Source organism: Ochotona princeps, chromosome 5 (genome assembly GCF_030435755.1).
Source record: "Ochotona princeps isolate mOchPri1 chromosome 5, mOchPri1.hap1, whole genome shotgun sequence".
Classification (NCBI taxonomy): domain Eukaryota; kingdom Metazoa; phylum Chordata; class Mammalia; order Lagomorpha; family Ochotonidae; genus Ochotona; species Ochotona princeps.
Window position 1 is genome coordinate 106925476 of NC_080836.1, and position 22700 is coordinate 106948175.

A 22700-nucleotide genomic window follows, 5' to 3' on the forward strand; every position below is an offset into this window, starting at 1 on the left:
AAGAATGCCATCCACTTTATTTAAGCAGAATCAGTCAAACTCTGGCTCAGACTTTCCACGTCATGGTCAAGTGGGTGTTTCTAAAGACAACCCTGCCACCTGCTTTACCCAAAAACAATAGAAGTTCCTGCTACAATTCTTATTCTACAACTTAATCTTGTATCACAAAGAAAAGGAGAACCTAAAGATTAAGGAAAGAATGAAACCCTAAACACAGGTCCCTTGATTAGCATAAGGTCAATGGGGATAGCCAAGACAGTAGGAGTAATAGAAGGCCCTTTTGTAAGACATTATTATTGACATTAACCTCCAAGCTCACATTGTGTAAAAAGCCAGTCTCACAGTAGCAAAAATGCCTGGACGGATTAGAATTCTTCGGCACGGTGGTCCGGTGTCCATGCAAAGGAAGGTGGAGCTGCATCCAGGTGGCTGCAGATATCCGCCGGGCCCTGCCAGCAATGGAACAATGTCTTCACACCCTCGTGTCCCCCACATCCACTGCACGGACCCCAACACATCTGGAGAACCATGAAAACACAACAACACTGATTCTTCCAGTCAATGCCCATGAGATGGGTCTGGCTCAGTGGCCTCATGGCTAAAGTCCTTGCCCTGTAAGTTCCGGGATCCCCTATGGGCGCCAGTCCGTATCCTGGATGCTCCACCTCCCTTCCAGCTCTCTGCTTTTGGCCTGGGAAAGCAGCAGAAGAGGTCCAAAGCCCCAAACATCCCTGACCTGCATGGGAGACCCAGGAGCTCCTGGCTCCTGGCTACCGATCAGTTTAGCTCCGGCCACTGGGACCATTTGGGGAGTGAAACAGTGGATGGAAGATCTTCTCTGTCTCTCCTTCTCTCTGTAAATCTGACTTTCCAATTTTTTTTTTTTTTTAAAAGAACATGAGGGCCCGGCAGTGTGGCCTAGCAGCTCAAGTCCTCGCCTTGAACGCACCCGGATCCCAAATGGGCGCCGGTTCTAATCCCGGCAGCTCCACTTCCCATCCAGCTCCCTGCTTGTGGCCTGGGAAAGCAGTCGAGGACGGCCCAAAGCTTTGGGACCCTGCACCCGCGTGGGAGACCTGGAAGAAGTTCCTGGCTCCTGGCATCGGATTGGCGCAGCTCCGGCTGCTGTGCTGACTTGGGGAGTGAAACATCGCACGGAAGATCTTCCTCTCTGTCTCTCCTCCTCTCTGTATATCTGACTCTGTAGTAAAATAAATGAATCTTTAAAAAAAAAAACAAAACATGAGTTGCCTTTCTACATTTTTTGTGTCTTCCTCGTTTGTTTGTTTGTTTTTAAGATTTATTTTTATTGCAAAGTCAAATATACAGAGAAGAGAGACAAAGAGGAAGATCTTCTGTCCAATGATTCACTCCCCAAATGACTACAATGGCCGTTGCTGCACCGATCTGAAGCCAGGAGCCAGGAACTTCCTCCTGGTCTCCCACGTGGGTGCAGGGTCCCAAGGCTTTGGGCCGTCCTCGACTGCTTTCCCAGGCCACAGGCAGGGAGCTGGATGGGAAGTGGAGCAGCTGGGATCAGAACCGGCGCCCAAGGTAAGGACTTTAGCAGCCAGCCACTGCACTGGGCCGTCCTCAGTTTTGTTTTATCATTTTCATTGAAGAGCTCTTTCATCTCCTCGGCTACATTTATTCCTAGGTTTTTTCTTTCTTTTTTTTTATTTGTAGCTATTGTAGGTGAGATTGCTTTCTTGTTTTATTTTTCAGCTAGTTCATTAATGTTGTATGAAAATACTACCGATTTTTTGTATCAATTATCATCTGACTACTGAATTCATTTACCAGTTCTAACAGTTTTCCTATTCTAAATTTGTTGAGTTTTCTTTGTTTGTTGTGTGTTTTTATGAAGTTACACAAAGAGAGCAGAGCGTCCGTCTGCTGGCTCAGCAAGCTGAAGCCAGGAGTTGAATGTGGCTCACCCACACGGACGAGCAGGGCCAGGCACTCGGGCCAGCCTTTGCTGCCTTCCCAGGCACACTAGCAGGGAGCTGGGGGGGAGGCAGAGCAGCCGGGACTCTGACATTGCAGCTAGGGGCTCAGTCCATCGTGCTGCAACGCTGGCTTCAGGATGTTGAAGTTATCAAGTTCTTTTTCTGAATCTTTTGAGATAATTATGTTTTTGGTCCTAGATTCTGTTGATTTTATTTTAAACTTTAACACCTATCTTTGTAACTTCACAAGAAATTTTTAAAAGATTTATTATTATTATTTTTATTGGAAAGGCATATTTACAGAGAGGAAAACGGAAATCTTCCATCCACTGGCTCACTCCCCAAGTGGCTGCAATGGCCAGAGCTGTGCTGATCTGAAGCCAGGAGCTCCCTCTGGGTTTCCCACGAGGGCACCGAACCCGAAGGCATTGGGCCGTCCTCTGCTGCTTTCCCAGGAAGTGGAGCATCCAGGATACTAACCGGTGCCCATATGGGATCCCAGCATGTTCAAGGTGAGGACTTTAGCCACTAGGCCACCGCACTGGACCCCAGGCTAATCTGCCTACAACACAGACACTGGTTGAAGAGCTGGTTGCTCCACTTACACTTCAGCTCTCTACTTATGACCCAGCAGAGCAGTGAGGCTGACCCACATCTTGGGTCCTTGCATCCATGTAGGAGAGCTGGAAGAAGCTGCTGGCTGCCAGCCCACTGTGACCATCAGGGGGGTGAACCAGCGGATAACAGTGCTTTCTTTGAGTCTCCCCCACCCTCCCTCTTTCTCTTTCTGTAATACAGAATTTCAAGTAAACTAAAAAAAAAATTTTTTTAAAACAAACAGGCAAAACACGACAAGCAACAAGACAGGAAATGAAACAGCTGGCCTGGAACTGCTGCCCATGTGCGTTGTGGGCGTTGCAGGTGGCACCTCATCCTGCGATGCCACAATGCTGGCCCAGGAGCATGCTACTGAACTGCTATGTATTTCTATGGTTTCCAAAATTTCTTTTCTGATTGATTTCTAGTTCATTCCATTGCTGTCAGAAAAGCTATAATTAGGGTTTTGATTTTTAAAAAGTGTGTAATGGGTCCAGCGGCGTGCTCTAGCGGCTAAAGTCCTCGCCTTGAACGCGCCGGGATCCCATATGGGCGCTGGTTCTAATCCCGGCAGCTCCACTTCCCATCCAGCTCCCTGCTTGTGGCCTGGGAAAGCAGGTGAGGACGGCCCAATGCATTGGGACCCTGCACCCGTGTGGGAGACCCGGAAGAGGTTCCTGGCTCCTGGCTTCGGATTGGCGCGCACCAGCCTGTTGCGGCTCACTTGGGGAGTGAATCATCGGACGGAAGATCTTCCTCTCTGTCTCTCCTCCTCTCTGTATATCCAGCTTTCCAATAAAAATAAAAAAATCTTTATAAATAAATAAATAAATAAATAAATAAATAAAAAGTGTGTAACGCTTGTTTTGTGGCCTAACATACGGCAAATCCTGGAGAACACTCTGTGTTAAGAACACACACTTTTTGGGCCCGGCAGCGTGGCCTAGCGGCTAAAGTCCTCGCCTTGAAAGCCCCGGGATCCCATATGGGCGCCGGTTCTAATCCCGGCAGCTCCACTTCCCATCCAGCTCCCTGCTTGTGGCCTGGGAAAGCAGTTGAGGACGGCCCAATGCATTGGGACACTGCACCCGCATTGGAGACCCGGAAGAGGTTCCAGGTTCCCGGCATCGGATCGGCGCGCACCGGCTGTTGCGGCTCACTTGGGGAGTGAATCATCGGATGGAAGATCTTCCTCTCTGTCTCTCCTCCTCTCTGTATATCTGGCTGTAATAAAACGAATAAATCTTTATAAAAAAAAAAAAAAGAAGAACACACACTTTTCATTGGTTGGATAACGTGTTCTGTAGATGCTTGTTAAGGTTGTGCGACCTCTAGTGGAACTTCACTCTGATACCTCTGCTGGTTTCCGATCTGCACGATTTGTCCATTGTTGAAAAAGGAGCTCCTTCTGCCCCCAGCTGGGTGGTTTGCTCCCAGGGGCTGTGGAACTCGTGCTGGGGGCTGGCACCCACAGAGTGGACCTGGGGCCTCACGAACACGCTTCAGTTCCAAGCAGGCAAGCAGGGCATGGAGAGGTGTCGGGCCCAAAGCTGACACACTGGCATGGTGTGCCAGGGGACTAGGCTTGGTCACTTGTACACATGATGCCCCAGGCAGGCATGGTGGCAGGGGGCCTAGGGACCTGTGGACCTATGTAAGTGCTTGGGTCCCAGGCCAGCACACATGTCAGGAGACGAGTTTGGGTCCATGCATGGAGTTCGGGGTGGATAGGCAGGGCCCCAGGCCAGCATGCCATCCCACCAGAGGACCTGGCTGGGGAGCACACGCATTCATGGATGTGAGGGTGTGACTGTTGGGGAAAGGAGCATAGGATGTGGGGGAACACCACTGAAGGAACCATTACAGGTGAGGTGGGCAAGTCAAGGACCCACTGATACATGCGAGGTCTGCCATTAGGACGTGGTCCCTGCAGGTGAGCACAAGAACCGAGGCTGGGAGCAGCCCAGACTAAGCCAGCTTATAGTACCCATTGGTATATGCAGCTAAAAACTGCAGAAACCACTTGAGTAATGCCCTGGGAACATGCTCCCCATCGGGAATCCTGGGAGGTCTTCGAGGCTGTCCCACATCCCTGGTTACTGATGCGGTGGGCTACTGGGAGGTGCTCTCTCCTCTTCTCTCCCCCAGCCCCATGTTACAGGAAGAAAGAAAGAAAGACACCCAGCGCGGTGGCCTAGTGGCTAAAGTCGTTGCTTTGTAGGCACCGGGATCCCATAGTGGCGCCAGTTTGTATCTGGGCAGCCCCGCTTCCCATCCAGCTCTCTGCTTGTGGCCTGGGAATGCAGTCGAGGACGGCCCAAAGCCTTGGCACACTGCACCTGCGTGGGAGATCCAGCGGAAGCTCCTGGCTTCAGGTCAGCACAGCTCCAGCTGCTGCAGTCACTTGGTGAGTGAATCATCGGACAGAAGATCCTCTCGTATATCTGACTTCGCAATAAAATAAAATAAATTTTTTTTGAAGGCTGATAAATTTTATTTTATTATTTTTAAACATATTTTTATTGCATTTTCATTTTTTAAATTAATTACATTACATTATGTGATACATTTTTTATGCACTGGGATTCCCCCTGCCCCTCCCCACACCCTCCCCCCACGGCGGATTGCTCCACCTTGTTGCATTTCCATAGTTCAGATTCAGTTGACATTCTTTCATTGGAGGTGTTTACCAAGCATAAAGTCCGGCATCTTATTGTCCTGGTAAGTTCAATGGTTTCTTGGTGAGACCATCTCTGGTCTGAAGGTAGAGCCGGCAGAGTATCATCCCAATCAATTAAAAGCCCCAACATAATATTTCCAACCATTTACAACATTGTGGCATTAATTGACATGGTATTGATTAACCAGTATGTTAATAGGAAAATGCAGGTTCTCAACCACAACCTGTGACTTCTTCATAGACATTTCAATTTTGGTTTATATTCAACCGTGTTCTATACACCTTAAAATGGCTATAGATTGCTATTCAGCTGTCTCATGCCTATTTTAATTTTAGTCTTTAGCAGTTTATAGCATTGAAGCATGTTTTCGCTGAACCTGGCTGTTTTTCAGGTGGTCTAACTCTATAATTCTAACAGGATATATGTCAACAGTTTAGGTGAGCATGTTTAGGAGGGGTGTGCAGAGAAATCTTCCATACCCCAGTGAGGAGTAACCTTTTTGTCCCACCCAGTGAGTTATAAGTGCATCCCCGCTGACCGTTTCCTGTCTGTTTCTAAGCTTGCCTTGTTGTTCTCTGTCTATCTATTCTCATTTTGTTTGTTTGTTTGTTTGTTTTGAGGGGTTTCTGGAGGCTCCTGATGGTTATTACAAGAGGGGGTGGGGGCCCAAAACTGGAAGCAGACAAGGACCAGAGAAAGCTCCTCTCCCTAGTCCCGAAGGAAGTTTACTGTTCTTCTGTTTCTGCGGATGGCTCAGGGATCCTGGTTGTCATTCCGATGACCCTGGATCCTGCAAGGCAGGATTTGGGCTTCTTCCATCCCATGTGGTAGATCCAATTGGGGGTGGGTGACCTCAGAGTTCTTGGTCTCCGAAGGCACTCCATTTCCCCGTGGTCTCCTTGACAGTAGGGATGTAGTCCTCGGTGCTCATACTGATAGTTCTTGGTGAGGATCTAGGAGTCTTCAGGATTGGGATAAAAGCCTCCTCCTGTCCGCCTGCTCCACTCTGGGGTCCCCCCTACTCTATGCGTATGACCTCCTGTTAAGAGATTGTTAGGATTACTCCTGATTCCCCCATATGCCGTTGTAGTTTTGCTATTGTCTAATGCTAATTCGAGTCTGTTGTCTATGAGTTACCAGTTATGATCCTGATAGGTTATACTTCCCGTCTTCCTCACACCTTCTAGGGTGATGTAAGATTTCTCTGCTCTCCCTCCCCATTTCCAAGTATCATGGGGCCTTACAAGTACATTAGGTTTTCCAATTCTTTGGTGTAGATCATAAGCAATCTGCCTCATATCATTGGTTACTTCACAATATCTTATTGCATGAGATACAGGCTGTTTGGGGTTGAGATAATATTACTGTTTTTCGGATTGACATCATTTCATAACAGCCACATCGATCACAATAACAACAACAACATGAACAACAAATTGTAGCACCCTGCTAAAATAATGTGCCACTGAGTATGCAACACATGCTTAACTAAAAGGAAACACAGAAGTCTTTTGGGAAATGTGATGCCCTCGTATACTTCATGAGCACTTGATGAATTCTACTAGAGAATAGAGATTATTTGGAAGCAAACAAACTGACATAAAAACATCAAAACATATGAGATACAGCCAAAAGAGCAAACAATCACCGAAAAAAAAAAAAAAAAAAACAATTGTCTCATCTACTTTCCCCTACTTCCACATCCTTCCCACACTAATCGGTGTTCCACTTGGACATGCATGCTTCTGAACTATGTAAACATCATCAAAACAAAAATTAAAAAAAAAAAATCCCAGTTGCATGGTAGTTGTGGCATGGTGGGTTAAGCTGCCCCTTGAGAAGGTATCCCTTAGCATCCTCTATCAGAATATCAGTTTCTGTCTGGCTAATCTGCTTCCAGCCAGCTCCCTGCTAGGGAGGATGCTTTTACATGTGACTTGATGCTTCTCTGCTGTCAAGCATTGTGGCAGAGTGCATTAAGTTACTGACTAATGCCAGCCATACTGGAGTGCTGACTCAAATTCTGGCTGCCTGGGCCTGGTGTGATAGCGTAACCGTTAAAGTCCTCGCCTTGAACGTGCTGGGATCTCACATGGGCGCCGGTTCTAATCCCAGCTGCTCCACTTCTCATCCAGCTCCCTGCTTGTGGCCTGGGAAAGCAGTCGAGGACGGCCCAAAGCTTTGGGACCCTGCACCCGCGTGGGAGACCCAGAAGAGGATCTGGGCTCCTGGCTTGGGATTGGCTCAGCACCAGCCGTTGTGCTCACTTGGGGAGTGAATCATTGAACGCAAGATCATCTCCTGTCTCTCCTCTCTGTATATCTGCCTTTCCAATAAAAATTAAAAATAAATAAATAAACAAACAAATTCCGGCTGCTCAACTTCCCGTGCAGCTCTCCCTAATTCACGTGGGAAAGCAGTGGACAATGGCCTACGTACTTGGGTCCCTGTAGCTCCTACGGGACAGCTGTGGGCAGTTCCTGGCTCCTGGCTTCAGCCTTGCCCAGCCATGGCTGTTGCAAGCACTAAGGAATAAACTAGTGGATGCAAGGTTGCTCTCACTCTCTCTATATATATAATTTTCATAGCAATAAATCCCTGGCCCCAAGTTCACAGCCTGCCCCGCGTCCCCATGCTCACTAGGGTGCGCATCTGACAGAAGAGTGAACCCACCTGACGCGTCATCATGCCAAGTCCACGGGGGCATTGCACACTCGGGGGGTTACCTGGTCCTGTCCTGGCGGGAAGGACACCGCCCTTTGTCCCACCCGCCTTGTGGGCTGGTCAGTCTTTCCCGGGAGTGGGTACTGTGTGCTGCCGCCAGAACACCCCACCCCAGGGGCACTGTGGGCTGCCTGGAAAGGGGTTTGTGAATGTGTGGGATTGGGGACCACCAAGGTCGTGCTTTACAGGTGTGCAGTGACTTCAGGGGGATTCTAAGGACCAATCCATGGTACTTGCAAGTCAATGAGCGAGCTGAGACTGCGTGCTTTAGAAAGCATATCCGGGCCAGGTGAATGCGGCTGCCCACGTGGGAGCCCTGGCACCCCCGTAGCCTCCAGAAAAAAAAAAGTGAAGACACTTGCCCACTCATATTCCTCCCCACCCTAATCAGAGTCCTACCTGGGTGTATACCTCAACTACGTAAACAACGGTAAAAATAAAAAAATAAAACTGATTGAAGAAAAAGCTACCTGTGGGGTTGGGACAGGGATACTGCAAGCTGATCCTCTAACGCTGGTGCCGGCGTCCCATGTGAGCCCCACTCCCATCCAGCTCCCTGCCTGTGGCCTGGGAAAGCAGCAGAGGACGGCCCAGGCGCATGGAACCCTGCACCCGCGTGGGAGACCTGGAAGCTCTTGGCTTCTGGCTCACAGCCATGCCATCTGGGCAGTGAAGCAGCAGGTGAAGATCTCTAATTCTTCCATTCTTTAAAATCTTAAACAAGTTCAAGACAGTGTCGGGGTAGATCAGCTTGTGCAGGGGACAGGCTGAGCAACACAGAACGGGGACAAGGACAGGTGAGGGGGAGCGGCAAACGCCTGGAAGTTTCCATGAGGATGGAGCAGGCTCGGGCCGCGGGTGACCCCCTTCTGCTGCGTCCAACCCACGTCAGGCCGGCCCCTCTGTCTTCACCGGCTCACACTCACGCCTGGGTCGGGCTGCTGGGCCATCGCCACCTCGGCCGCTCCCAGGGAGGACGCGGCGGCCCACTCGGCACCCCGCCCGCAGAGGCCTCTGGGAGACGGAGTCCCGGCCGTCCGACCGGCGCGGACTACAAGTCCCGGCAGGCCGTGCGGCCGGGCGAGCCGGAGGGAGTGTTTTGGGCCTCGGCTTCTCAAATGGGCTCCGGCCGAACCCCGCTTCTCGTGCTGTGGAGCCCCGCGCCGCTCCAGGGCGAGGCCCGGGCGGCTGAGCGAGACTGGCCGGGTCCCGGTGCTCGAGTCCCGGGCAGCAACCTTGGGGACAGCGGGGAGTCGGGGTACGATTGGGGCGGAGGCCCGGTTAGGACGGGGTGCCCTAGGCCTGGTGGGCGGCAACGGAGGGTGCGGAGAGGACTCAGACTTGGTTGATTGGAAAGGAAGCAGTAGGGAAAGAAATTGAGGGTGACCTCTCGGATTTATTGCCTAATCAGTAGTATGCCTCCCAGGGGAAGACAACCTGTGCCTAGGCCCGCGGGGTCAACGTCTGGTCCATTTGCAATGTTTAGCTGTAACAGGTAGGGTAACAGCCGGGTGGCTGGCACCTGCCGTTCCTGGGCAGCCAGGATGGAGCAAGTGTGACAACGCTACCCGCTAGTACTCAGGCTTGGCTCAACACCCCGGCGTGCTGGCCCCTATGACTGCTGGAGGGCTTGGTAAGCCCCAGGCCATCCTGTGACCGGGAGGCTGTTCTCACCAGGGATAGTAGCTTCTTGGGGAACGAGTGAGCTCAGACTGAGCAGACAGGGGGTAACAGGGGAGGAACCCCAGATAGGAGCATCCCAGGAGGGCTCAACTCCCCTCCCCCACATCTGCAGGTTTGTAGGCTGGCAAGAATGTTCCAGAAGGGAGGAGAAATGGTACCTCCCACGGGGCAGGCTGGGGCCTCAAGGAAGGTGGAGTGCCTGGGAGAAGTGGGTATACTCATGTCCACACCCCAGGGCCCAGGACCCGTGCACTTGTCACACCGCAAAGGGATGGGGTCACACAGGTGTGCCAGTGTTAGTCCTAAGGGCCCTTAAAAGCCAGAGGAAGAGGCAGGCGAGCAGGGTCCGTGTTGAAGGGTGCTTGCACCTGGTGTAGGGTCAGGACACCTGCACCCTCAGCAGAGCACCCGGATCCTGGCTTCCCGCCCATGCACCCCCTAGGAGGCGGCAGGGATCCCTCAAGTCCTTGGTTCCTGCCTCCCGTGGGCGAGACCGGGACTGGGTTCACATCAACTGACCTCCCTCTTAAGTAAGGGTATAAACACACATGTAGATATTTACACATGTGACAGACGTGAGGATGGCAGAAGAGGCAGAGACAGCTGCTAGCTCTGAAGATGGAGTCGTCGGTGAGGGCTGTTCGCAGGCCAGGATCACAGCCCTGCCTGCTGACTCCCCAGCTTAGCCCCCGGAGTTGCCAGACTGTAACCGCCAGATGATAACCCATGTGGTTTCAGGCCGTGGACCTGTGCTCACCTACAGTGGGCGCCACCGAGCGCAGGCAAGGGCCAAGGGTTGGGAGGTGCCAGTTAGCAGGGAAGGTGGAGGGAAGCCTGCAGGGGCCTGGGGCTGCAGCAAGGTGGAACAGCTCCCCCTGGGGGGCATCTGGGTGCAAGGGACAGGCCCAGGGGGTCCTGGCCCGAGCCTCACCCCCTACCAGCACCACTGGGCAAACGGAGTCACTCCTTTTAAGCAGCCCACCTGGCTAACGCTGCCCAGAGAGCCTGGGACTCACTGTGGGGGTCTAGGGAAGCTGCTGACCTGTGACCTGGCCACGCCCGAGGCCACCTGGAATGACATTCCAATCCAGAGGACCAACACCCCCCACACCTTTGCTAACATCCAGTCTCAAGAGGCCAGAGCAACACCTGCTGTAGCCAGGCCCACCTGGGGACAATGGTCTGTTAAGCAACAGCCTCTAGCCAGGCAGGAGACCACGCGGCAGTCCCAGTGGTCACACCTCAGCAGTCTTGGGGGCTCTGACACCCCGGCTGCCAATTCTGTTACCTGTGCTCCCCAAGTCTTCAGAGCTCCTAGGCTCAAGCTGCCCCCATTAGGGAAGGGACACCCTGACACCAGGGGCCTCCGGGCAGCCCAGGAGCCCCAGAACAGTGGCATAGTGCAGTGGTGCGGGCACCAAGCTGCACTATGCCACTGTTCTGGGACACAAGGTGAGGACTTTTCTCTCTGGACGTGAGAGGTGGTCCATCTGCTGGCTGACCCCCCAGGTGGCTGCAACGGCCAAGGCTGGGCAAGCTCCTCCAAGTGTGGGGCTGTTTCTGCTGCCTTCCCAGGCACGTTAGCAGGGAGCTGCATGCGAAGTGGAACAGCTGGCACTCGAACCAGCATTCATGACTGACGGCGGGATCACAGCTTAAGATGCTGCTCCAGTGCCCAGAGCCACACGCATCTGACGTAACACCACCCACGCCACACCCCTCAGTGTCTCTTCACCGGGACCTTCCTGCATACCTTTATTTAATACAATGGAACACACAGCCGTTGTGCCGCCAGCCAGGCCTCCGGAAAACCTCAGCCCTTTCCCGCAGTTTTGAGGGACACCTCCTGGCTCCAAGGCCGCAAATGCGAGCTGCTGTGTGGGCCAGGACTAACAGGCTCTGTGCTCCCTGCCTGGCACGGGTGCCCAGCCCCTGGGAGAGGCTCCGCCCCACTGGGGGTTATCTCTGCACAAGAGACCCCTGGCAAAGGTGACGGTTGGGATGGGGAACCCTCCCCACCAAAATCAGGCTGGAGCCTGGCTGGGCTGCCCCATCAGGCATCCACCGGGAGCTGACTACTGCCCTCCCCGCTCCCGGGCCCAGCCGGTTCAGGACTGGCTTTGGTCACCAAGGCCTCCAGACACTCTGGGCTCTCCGGGCCGTCGTGAGGCTGCCCAAGGCCGCGGGCACCAAGTCCAGCCCCTCGGCAGATGCTTCGGGGGCCTCTTCCAGGTCGGAGCCCAAGTCATCCCCAGGACCCGGGGGGCTGGGCAATGGGGACCCAGGCGCGCCTCCTGTGGGCCAGCCAAGGCACCCAGGGGCTGCTGGCGGCGCGGCCAGGGCGTCCCCCAGTAGGTCTCGAAAGCTGCTGCCCTCGCGCAGCGGCATGGACTCCAGCAGGTGGTTCAGGAGCTCAGCGGCGACGGTGGCGTCGATGGCTTGGCACGTGGACACGAAGGTGTGCACCTCATGCATGCACTGGATGTAGCCGGCGGCGAAGCGCTCGCTGGCTTCTGCCTGCAGCTGCTCGCACTCTGCGACCGAGGATGGGAAGCGTGAGGGGGGCCCGCCCCGGGCCCCCCGACCCCGCCTCCGGGACCCACACTCACCGCGCGCCCGGCCCCGCAGCGCGCCCTGCACGCGGCGCACTGTCAGCTCCAGCACCTCGGCGTTCTCCAGCTTGGCCTGCACCTGCGCCGCCGGGGAGAGCGTGAGCAGGGGATGCGCCCCGCAGCCCACGAGCCCGCAGCCCACGCGCCCGTCCCCAGCCGCACCTCGGCGCCCGCAGCCCACGCGCCCGTCCCCAGCCGCACCTCGGCCCCCGCCAGCAGCAGCCGCAGTTCCTGTAGACTCTCGTTGATCCGAGCGCGCCGCTTCTTCTCCACCAGGGGCTTCCGGGCCTGCGGGAAGCGAGTGCCTGAGCCCCGGCCCCAAGCACCCCGCCGTCCTCACTCCACCCGCCGCCCGGCCGCGCCCGCACCTTGCGGTCCCCACGCGCCTCCCCGCAGCTGTCCTCGTCCTCCCGGCCCGTGCGGTCCCGGCCCGAGGCCAGGGACGGGGCCATGGCCGCCCCGCGCGTCTTCCGGCCTGCGACCGCCCCGCCCGTTTTTATAGCGGCTCATTTGCATCTCAATGCGCCGACTGGCGGAGCTGCCCGCCGCCCGGCGCGCCGAGGCCAATGGCAGGCGCGCGCTTTGTGCGGCGCCGGGGCGCGGCGGGCAGCTGGCGGGGCGGGCCCGGGCCGGGCGGCCTCGGCGCGGACGGGGGCCGGGCCGGCTGGAGGACGCCGGGCCGGGGGAGTGGGCGCGTGCACGCCGCCCCGTCCGCGTCGCGTGCGGCTTGGCTGCCGGCGAAGCGCCGGGGAGGTGGGCACCGCCTGGGCAGCCGGGCGCCGTCCCCGACGCTCACCCCCGGAAAGCCGTGAGGGCGGGGTCCATCCGCCTGTTGCTCCCGGGAGCTCCCCTACCCCAGCCGGGACCACCCCGCCCCCTCTTGAGCGCCCCCACCTCCTGGTGGTCCCCTGGCCCGAGACCTTCTCCTCCCCCCTCCGGAGCCTTGGTGCCCCTCTTCACTGTGAGCCACCCCCCACGCTACCCCTCGCCTCTTAGGCCCTTCCCGTGGTGACCCCCAAGCCTCCGAGCCCTTACTCGGCGTGTTTCCCCGCCCCTCTGTGGCCCCCTTTGTGTCCCCCTCCCCCTCCGCACCCCTGTATCCGCCCCCTCCCCGTCGCCGTCTGGCGCAGTAACTTGATGCCCGTGACAGTTGGCAGCTGCAGCCGCGCCAAGAGCGGCAGGTGTCGGCCGCGTCTTTGTCTCCGCCGGCTTTGTGCGCCAAGCGGGCGGGCGCTCGCTCGGGGCGGCCGGACGCCCGCGACCCCCACCGCGGCCGCCCATCTGCCGGCCTGCCGGGACGTCGCGGTGCCTCCTGCGCCCCCCACCCGAGGCTTCAGCCTAAGGCGCAGGACCCCGCAGCGGCTCCAGGCCTTCGCCCTCCGCTGGGTGGGCCCAGGGCTGGCAGCACGTCCTCTGCCCCACAGCCCGCCGAGCCCTCGGGACCCGCCTGTCCCGCGGAAGAGAAGCGGGTCCCCTGGCCAGTTGGAGGCCTTAAGGGGAGGGCAGTGGGGGGCGCCCGTGATTGTGCCCGAAGGTGGAGCTGCGTCACCTGGAGAGCCTGCTGCGGCCTCTCCACAGAGGGAGAGGGGGCAGGCCAGGCGAGCAGGAGAGCTGGAGGGTTCTGAACCCACTGCCTGTCCACTTGGCCCCTCCCTGCGGCTCTCGGCTGGCCCTGCGTGTGCTGCCGTCCAGGGGCAGTAGACTGAGCTTGCCCCACTAGCTCGTGGACGGAGCACACCCTCAGGACACACACCTGAGGCACACACGCATGTACACGTGTCCCCTGCTCCGTGGCGTGCCCCAGGGAGGCTGTGCCATACTCCTCTTCCCACCTGAAGGAGACCCCCAAAATGACTGTACTTTAAGTGTCCACTATGAGAAACAGGAAAATAAATAGGGTGATTTTTAAATGTATTGTTTAAAAGGTTTATTTTTATTTAAAAGGTAGATTTACAGAGAGGAGACAGAGAAAGCTTTTCCATCTACTGGTTCATGGCCAGAGCTGGACTGAGCAGGGGCTTGTAACAGACTTCCCACATGGGTGCAGGAACCCAAGGACTTGGACCGTCCTCTGCCACTCTCCCAGGAGCATTGGCAGGGAGCTGGGTTGGAAGTGGAGCAGCTGGGACTTGAACTGGCGCTCATATGGGAAGATGCTGGGGCAGTTGGCAGCTTAACCCACTATGCCACAGCACCAGCACCAGCCATCTGCTGGTTCACTCCCAGAGTGTCTACAGTGGCTGCACGCCAGCCTGGGATTTCATCTGGACCTCTTGTTCTAGGAAAATAAAAAGCAAAAGGCCACCCAAGAAACGTGGTATTAGCGTCTTGCTTGGCTCAGCAGTCAGCAGTCTCAACACACCCCGCATGCCAACGGTGTCTGGAGGGAGTTGCATTTGGGATCAATCCCAGAGAAGGCAAGAAAGCTGGGTTCTGCTTACAGGTGTTACCAAAAGCCGAGTTTGTAGAAACACAAGGACGGGTGACAGGTGTGGATGAGGAGGGGAGACAGAAGGCAGGTGTTGGCACCCTGGGGAGCAGGTATTGAGGAAAAAGCTACATTGGAGCTTGGCAGGTGCCTCAGGGTGAGCCCTGACGGCTTGAGTCCGCACGCTGGGAACTGCGCTTCTACCAGCAGTGTCTGCTTGCCAGGCGTGCTCTGCTGTCCCCATCTGGGGACCACCATGCAGTCCCCCCGACTCCTCCTCCAGTGCAACCCACTTCCTGAGCTCTGGCCCTTGGATTCCTCCCACAGCCAGGAAGGATGGCACAATGGGCCATGAATCCCAGGGAGCAAAAGCAGCATGGGGTCCAGCCCAGTGGGCAGGCTGCCCAGGAAGCTGAGCTGCTCCTTTTGGTTTGGAAGGGCACGGGTGCCCTCGGGGTGTAGGGTAAATGAAATCACCCCGACAGCCTCAGGCACTCTGCAGTCCTGGTGCCCTCCAGGCCCCCAACCTTCGGGGGAACAGTGAGAGGGAGCCAGGGCAGGCGCAGTGGGGCAGGCTGCCTGGGGCTGAGCCCGCATTAAGCAGGGCTGGGGTGGCAGAAGCAGAGCAGAGGGAATGCTGACTTGGCCACTTCATGGCCTGCCTTCAGCCCTGTGGCCACCACTCTGCCAGGGCCAGAGTGGGCGCCTGGGACGTCCCAGGCCAGTGGAGGGCAGCTGGGGATGGGGAGTCGGGCAGCTGCACCCTACAACTGTAAGTGAACATCTGCAAGCAGGCGGGCCCTAGAATCACATTTGCATCACACAGGGTCCATGGGCACTGGGAGCTGGTCAGGGCTGGGCGGCCAGCCGAGGGGAGAAGCCCCGGCAGGCCTCTGGGTCACAGCGCTCAGAGTTTCTGGAGTTCTTTTCAAGAAACAACCCGGCAGCAACCTTTGATCTCTATCCCAATCTTTTGTCTATGCCTCCAAACACTCACAGTTGAAAATAAAAATATACTTGCTTTATTTACCAATGTTCTAAAAGACAAAACAAGTCTTAAAAAGACACAAGCAGTCACACAAAGGGACCGCACTGGGAGACGCACGTCCATTTCGCACAGGAACGGCCTGTGTGTCCACGAGGCTCGCCGACCGTCCTGGGGGCACACGCGTCTCTTGGGAAGGTTTGGGAAAGGCTCGGCTCACAGCAGAGAAGGGCTAACCCCGGCCAGGCACACACACAACAGAGAACAGGACGCGTACAGCATGTGAACACACTCACAAAGTGAGTCCACGCGGCCACGGGGCCGTGACGGTAAACATTCCCCAGGACTTCCTGGCAGCTATAGGGACATGAGAAGAACCCCCAGAGGAACCCCCATCACCCCGAGGACCCAGGACATGAGAGGAACCCCCATCGCCCCGAGGACCCAGGACATGAGAGGAACCCCCATCGCCCCGAGGACCCAGGACATGAGAGGAACGCCCGGAGGAACCCCCATCGCCCCGAGGACCCAGGACATGAGAGGAACCCCCATCGCCCCGAGGACCCAGGACATGAGAGGAACCCCCATCGCCCCGAGGACCCAGGACATGAGAGGAACCCCATCGCCCCGAGGACCCAGGACATGAGAGGAACCCCCATCGCCCCGAGGACCCAGGACATGAGAGGAACCCCCATCGCCCCGAGGACCCAGCTGCTCCTGGCCACCCTCAAGGGACACTGCTGGGTCCCTTTGCTGTTCTTCTTTCATTTTTCTTTCTTCTTTTTCACATTCAGGCGTAAGGCGGTTTTGCAAACCGCATGGAACACAAGGAGACAGCGCCCTTCCCTTGGCCATTTACAAGCAAGGAGAGACCTGCTTTCTTCTTCGCTTTGTGGGCTTGGTCCAACTGCAGCTCAGCTACTGTGTGTGTCCGTGATCACTTGTCACTCTCAAGGGACCAGTTAGACATTCTCCCAGCCGCCTCTGGGGTGCACGATGCACCAGGAGGCCCTGCTGGGCTGACAGCGCCCGTGGCACAGGCAGGACCCCCATCTCCATGGAGCCCTGTATCCATGCTCTCAGGCGTGGCTCACATTGGCTGGGCTGGCTTCTGGGGGCTCCAGCAGACCCAGCTGGGGCCCAGGAACCACAGCCAAGGCCTGATCTGTAACAGGGCACCCAGGTAGCTGAACGGGATCACACACTTCGTCCAGAATGGTCTGGAGGACATGGAAGCATCCGGAGAGTCAGGGAGTGGATGCTGCAGGGGCTGGCCAGCAGCCACAGACTCCCTGAGGGTCGTTCTCTCACTGCAAGCGAAGGGCCGACTCGACTGTCCCACTGCAGCAGCGGCTGCCAGGGTTGCCAGCTGTGCCCACGGCTGAAGGGGAACTGCCCTGAAAGCACGTTACAAGGGGCGACACACTTCTTGGTGTGGGGAGAAAAGCATCAAACTACAAAACAGTCTCAAGAGAAGGCAGAGGGCGTGAACAAGCACACTTCAGAAAATTCTGGAAGCCACACCCTGGCACGAAGTCTCGGGACATGGGCCTCATCCTTGTAGCTGTCAGAGTTCCTCGGGCTGTCCTGCAGCTTGCCCCTGGCCACCAGACCACCGCCTGGGGCTGCCCCTTCAGAACATGACATTTTTTAACAAAATGAAGCAAGTGACAGAAGCGATGCCGGGCTTGCCCATCCCCGGGGGCTGCCAGGGCAACTATGGGTGTCCTGCCTGTGCTTGAGTCAGGGTGGGCCTGCCCTCCTCCTTGGCGTCTGGCCCCTCGCTGAGTCCTAGGGAGTCACTGTCGTCCTCCTTGTAGGGTGCGCAGAGGCCGCCCTGGTCCCCGTCCTCACAGTACACACATTCCTGGAAGACAAACATAAGCTTTCCTTGGAAAATGTGGCTCAGATGCAGGAAGACCCAGCTCCACTTCCCTGCAAGGCCACCCCAGCCCGGGGTGCTCATGGTCGGGCAGGGCAGGGACATAGAAGGGCCCGCAGAGCACCAGGCATGCAATGAGGCCAGAGGGCCTAGGCAGGGGTCTAGAACTTGGCCCTCCTACTTGCCCAGGGTAGGCACCTCTAAGAGGGCAGGCCCTCCCCCCACTCCCCACTCCCTTCCTCTCTCTGGGGAACTCCAAGTGGCACTGCAGGCAGGTCCAGAGGAGGGACCCTCTGAATCCTGGGCTGGGAGGCTCTCCAGTTCCTGACCCTGAGAAACCATGACTCCACATGGGTGGAACTGCCCAAGTTTTGGGATCACATGTGCCACAGCAAGAGAGAATGCTTGGGGACTGTGGAAACGATGGAGCGTGGGTCCCCAGGGGCGGAGGAGCTCAGCACGGCATACACCTGCCTGGCCAGTCGCTCAGTGGCTTGAGCGGCTCCTGAAGTGGAAAGTGACAGGAGGGGGACAGATGTGTGTGGCTTTGCCACCACTAATCAAGTGGTGGTGCAGCTGGGAACGACTGCGGGGCGAGCAGGGGGAGGTGCCAGATGATGGAAGCAACTGGTCCTGCACCTTGAAGGTCACGCCCACGGATTTGCTGACAGCCTGGAGGGTGCACAGAGAAGCAGCCGAGCCCCAGGCAGGAGGAAGCCACTCCCAGCTACAAGGAGTGGGATTGGGTAGGTTCTGAGGATGACGGGAGTTCAGGTTTGGACCCAGGGAGGGGAGGACTGGACTTCAGGGCCCCTCAGGGAACTGCCTGCACGGACAGTTTCCAGCCAGCAGGTGAGGAGTGGGGCCGAGCCAGGCCCCAGGAGAGAAGGGCTCACGGGAGAGCTGCACTGGCGCAGGAGAAGACAGTGAAGGTGCGTGGCACTCAGCAGCAGGGGCCTGAGGTCCCAGGGGAGCAGTGTTTCCAGTGCAGTGGGGTGAGGGTGCCCGAGTGGGCAGGGAGGGGCTATGGGTCCGGCACAGAGAAGGGTTGAACACCTCCAGCCTTGGCCTCTCAGGAACAGGCTGCAGGGTGCCCACTGCCGCACCCACCAACAATGCAGTGGGCACGTGACTGCTGCGGACTGGAACTTCTGCTTTCATTTTAGTTTTTGAAATAGAAACCAGAATTGATAAAGCGAAGACAATTCCAATTGCAATGAGTGGCCGACATCAGATATTTAACCTCTGGAGTGATGCTAGAGGAAAGTTGTCTGAAGAGGTCCTGGCATGACAGACCTCTCTCCCTCTGGTCGCCTCAGCCTCAGCGGAAAGGCGCAGGGCTGGTACTGGGAGACCATGTCTGCGGGGCCACAGTGAGCTCACCGCCACGTCCAGCGCTGCAGGCAGGCTGCCCATCTGCACCCAGGGGTGGACCTCACGCAGCTCCTGCCACTGGCCCTCAGAGAGCCGGGGCTGGGACTTGTGCAACAGCTGTAGCTTCTCTCTGTCCTCCTTCAGCACGGTCTCCATGTCCCTGCATGGGGGCGAGGCAGGCGCCTAGGGTCTGGAGGGATTCTGTTTCCCAAAACACACTCACCTTCTGCAACTTTCCCAACAGGGATGGTGTGGTCTCAGATGATTTTGCTAATGCTAGTCGATCATTCAAGTCCCACTACCCCGGCAGGAAACCAGCCCCCCGGCAGATGTCAAAATGCTAACCCAAGTCAAGATTCCAGCTTATGTGAAACTCCAGCGCAGGATCCAGGCCAGGCAGGCGCAGCCTTGCTCCTCCCGAGGGGGTCTGGACATGGCTCCGGGCTCACCCTGAGAGTGGAGGCCTGACTTGCCCTCCCTCCCCCTCTCTGCTGCTCCTTCCCTTGTGGCTCCTCCTCCAAGGAACGGCTCCGTATGGTGGCCTGCTGTGGACTGAGCCTGGGCACAGACCAATGGCCGTGGGCCATCCCCTACTGGGACCCCCACAGCTCTCCCCAGCTTCCCAGCAGCAGGTGCACAGGACACTGGCAGACACTTGAGAGCAGCCGCAGGTGAGGCCCCAGAGCTGGTGCCAGGAGCCAGTCGTCCTCACGGGCTGCAGGCAGCTACTGCTGGGCTCTGGCTAACTGGATGGGGCCGCACTGGCAGGGTCACCAGGCGGCCCTGCTGGCCGTCCCTCCCCGTGTTCCCAGGAAGAGGCAGAGCAGTTACCGAGAAGGCAGCTGGTAGGTGAGCATGGCACGGTCATCTGTGTCGGCCATCAGCAGCCGGACGGGGTCCACACTGCCCTCCAGGGCCGGCGCCCGCACCGCCTTGTGGCTATTCTCTGAGGGGGCTGTGCTTCCCAAGCATCTGCTCAGGTGACTGGTGTCACTGCTATCTAGAAACAGACAACGTGCCAGGTCAAGTCCTGTCCCAGGGAGTCCCTGCTGCCTCAGCTGCCTGTGCAGTGACCAGGGAGGCTCTCAGCACGCACGGCCCCTTCTTCCAAGGCCCTCCACAAGTCCTTGGTGGGGCTCTTCCTGAGGCCCTGTGTCAAAAATCAAGGTCTTTCCCAGGCATGCTCCGTCTGCAGCAGAGCTGCCCGGGAGGATGGTGAGCACTCCCCAGGGCCTATGCGGAGGCTGCTGGCCTGTAGAGGCCGCAGGTGTCCACAGCCCCACGCACGTGAGTGTAAGTGAGGAAGGTGGCACACTGCCTGGGGAGGCTGAGGGATGGCTGGGCCTGGACTGATGTGGCGAGTGGGCAGTGGGGACAGGGGACTCCGTTGAACACTACCTGGGAACTGCTGCGGGCAGAGTGGCCACCTGGAAACCCTGGACAGTACCCTGACAAAGCCCAAGGTCCCGCAGGCTCTGCCCCACCGCATCCCAACACAGTGCTGGTGTGTGGTCCCGTAGGTTCTGCCTCATCACATCCCAGCATTGCTGTCCCGTGGCCTTGCAGACTCTGCCCCGTGGCCCTGCCACCCTCAGCAGCACACACCTGTCCCACTGCGTGTGGCGCCGGAGCCCAGGAAGTCTGAAGTGGCCGAGGCACTGCTCCCAGATCGGGCGGAGCCTGTGGCGGAGCCAAGGTGATCGTTCAGGAGCAGGTTGAGCAGGTCGCTGGAGGTCGAGAGGGCGTCACTGTTGTGCTTGTCTGCGGGCTCCTCAGACTGCAGGGGGACAAGGAGAATAGGACAGGACACCTAGGTGTGTGGGCTGCCGCTGCAGACACAGTGCTGGGGTCTGGCCGTGGGCAGTGAAGGGGGCCACTCGGCTAAACCTGGGCTGACAAGGCTGGCCTTCTGGGATCCAGGGACAGCCTTACGCTGTTTGTGGTCATAGTGACCATGGAGTCCGGAAAACAGCTTCCATGCCACTCTCTCCCTCCCCGAGGGCCCTCCTCACAGCGAGTGGGAGGCTGCCTTGGTCAGAGGGAGGGGCTTGGCATGGCGAGAAACACTGAGCCTCAAGTCTTTGGACTTCCAGGCTGTTGGCTCAGAGTACAGGCTCAGGAGCGGGAATCACGGCAGGGGAAGTAGGACTCACGGGGCCCACCTCCAGGCCCATGAGCCTCACTCAGGCCCCCAGCAACGGGATCCCCTGGGACAACTCCCACCTGTGAGCCCAGGACACGCTAGCTACACCTGTAAGGCCCCTGGATGGAAACAGGCAGCACACTGCCCCCTCCCTCCTGCTCTGTGTGGACACCTGGGCAGGCCTAGCCTCTGCCCAGGGAGCCTGCCACCCAGTCTGATGGTGCCTTGTGTGTGAGGACTGACAGACAGAAGCCCCCGTGGCCGTGTGAGCTTTGCAATACAATACCAGGACAGTACAAAGTGCCAACGCCCCTCTGACAGCTCTGGAATGGCACATGCTCCCTTCTGGCACACCTGCTCATCCCAAGCCTAGCAGGTGGGAGTCATGCCTGCCACTAGCCTGGGCACAGAGAGCATCACTTACGGCTGAAGATGCCTTCGGCAAACGGTCTGGAACAGTCCCGGGCTTGTAGTCTGGCCCTGTGCCTGCTGTCCCAGAGGTCCCAGCGGCCCCCACACTGCCTTCGGGGGCCTCCTCCAGCTGCAGCAGGTTAAGTTGCAGGGGTGAGCTGCCGCGGGACTGGAAAAGGGGTGGGGATGTGCTGCGCCTGGTCCCGGAGGCCGGGCAAAAGGCGCTCGGAGGTCTGGGCAGTGAGCTCTGGCTGGGAACCTCAGGCGGCGAGGCTGAGGTCAATGAGGCCTCGAAGCCAGGCTGGCTGGGGAAGGCCTGGGGCGGGCTGAGGGGTCCCGGTGAAAAGGGGTAGCTGCTGGGAAGCATGAAGTCTACAACTGGGGCCAAGGGAGCAGGGAACAGCGAGGCCTGCACGGCGAGCTCCGGCTGCCCTGGCATGACGAAGCCAGCAGACGGAGCCACGGGCATGGCCGCCACCATCCCTGGTGCCGGAAACACAGGCAGGGAGTAGGCAGGCATGGGGGCGGGGAAGGGCACTGCAGGGCAGCTGGACTGGGACGTGGCCAAGGGTGACCAGGCTGTGGCACTGAGGCCTGTGAGCGGCGGGTGCTGGGGCACGGGCCCCCCAGACACTGTGCTATCCGAGGAATCTCGGGGCTTGACTCGCTTGGACTTTAGCTTTCTGTTCTTTCCAGTTTTTTTCCAAGATGAGTCCATTCCAGAAACATTTCTTAGTCCAGGGGGAGCTGAAATGTGAGGTACCCCCAGTTAGGATCCCACAACCTGACGCCCATCCCACTGGCTCCTGAAGACCACCCCCCGCACCTCCGAGGCCCACAGTCCAGGGGTCCTCGTGCCAACCAGGGCTAACTGTTCCATCTGTGTCTCCTGACCTTTGGTGAAGTGAGACAAATCAGGACAAAGGTACCTTTCCTAGGAAGGGCTCGCACCTGTGTGCAGGCCCACCCGTGGCTGGGGGATGCCGCCACCTCCCGTGGGAAGGACTGGCTGCTGGTGACGGTCCCATCTGTACCCAGCAGACAGCCCAGTGAGTCCGGCACTCCTCAGCAGTGGGCAGGCCCCAGTCTGCGCTGGGAGAGCAGGACCAGCCATGCCTCACGGAACCTCTCCAATGGCACTGCAGCTGTCCTACGAACACAGCCATTTCCTGCTCCTGTGTAGGGAGTCAGCAGCTCCAGCACCTGCTGGGGCAGTCCTGGGGCGCCCCCC

The 22700-nt window shown here is 57.7% G+C and overlaps 2 protein-coding genes across 4 annotated transcripts in view; both read right to left on the reverse strand.

The window, feature by feature from the left end:
* Positions 1-11482: 11482 nt before the first annotated feature.
* Positions 11483-12915, reverse strand: HES6 (hes family bHLH transcription factor 6). 2 transcript variants are annotated; one of them, XM_058664270.1, is made up of 4 exons: positions 12615-12876; positions 12448-12534; positions 12244-12325; positions 11483-12168 (listed from the first exon to the last, which is right to left on the reverse strand). In XM_058664270.1, exons 1-4 carry the CDS (start codon positions 12696-12698, stop codon positions 11759-11761), a joined length of 663 nt encoding a protein of 220 aa, XP_058520253.1. In that variant the 5' UTR covers positions 12699-12876; the 3' UTR covers positions 11483-11758. The 2 variants fall into 2 exon arrangements, with proteins under 2 accessions (XP_058520253.1, XP_058520254.1); XM_058664271.1 differs by having other exon boundaries at positions 12040-12168; positions 12284-12325; positions 12615-12915.
* A 3797-nt stretch (positions 12916-16712) lies between these two features.
* PER2 (period circadian regulator 2) overlaps positions 16713-22700 on the reverse strand; it is a 35469-nt gene continuing 29481 nt past the window's right edge. For both annotated transcript variants that reach the window (XM_058665198.1, XM_058665197.1), the window contains 5 exons: positions 21483-22216; positions 20521-20692; positions 19747-19915; positions 18925-19075; positions 16713-17526 (listed from right to left, as the gene is read on the reverse strand). In XM_058665198.1, coding sequence (XP_058521181.1) covers positions 17377-17526; positions 18925-19075; positions 19747-19915; positions 20521-20692; positions 21483-22216 — 1376 coding nt within the window. In that variant the 3' untranslated portion in view covers positions 16713-17376. The remainder of the gene's footprint in view (positions 17527-18924; positions 19076-19746; positions 19916-20520; positions 20693-21482; positions 22217-22700) is intronic.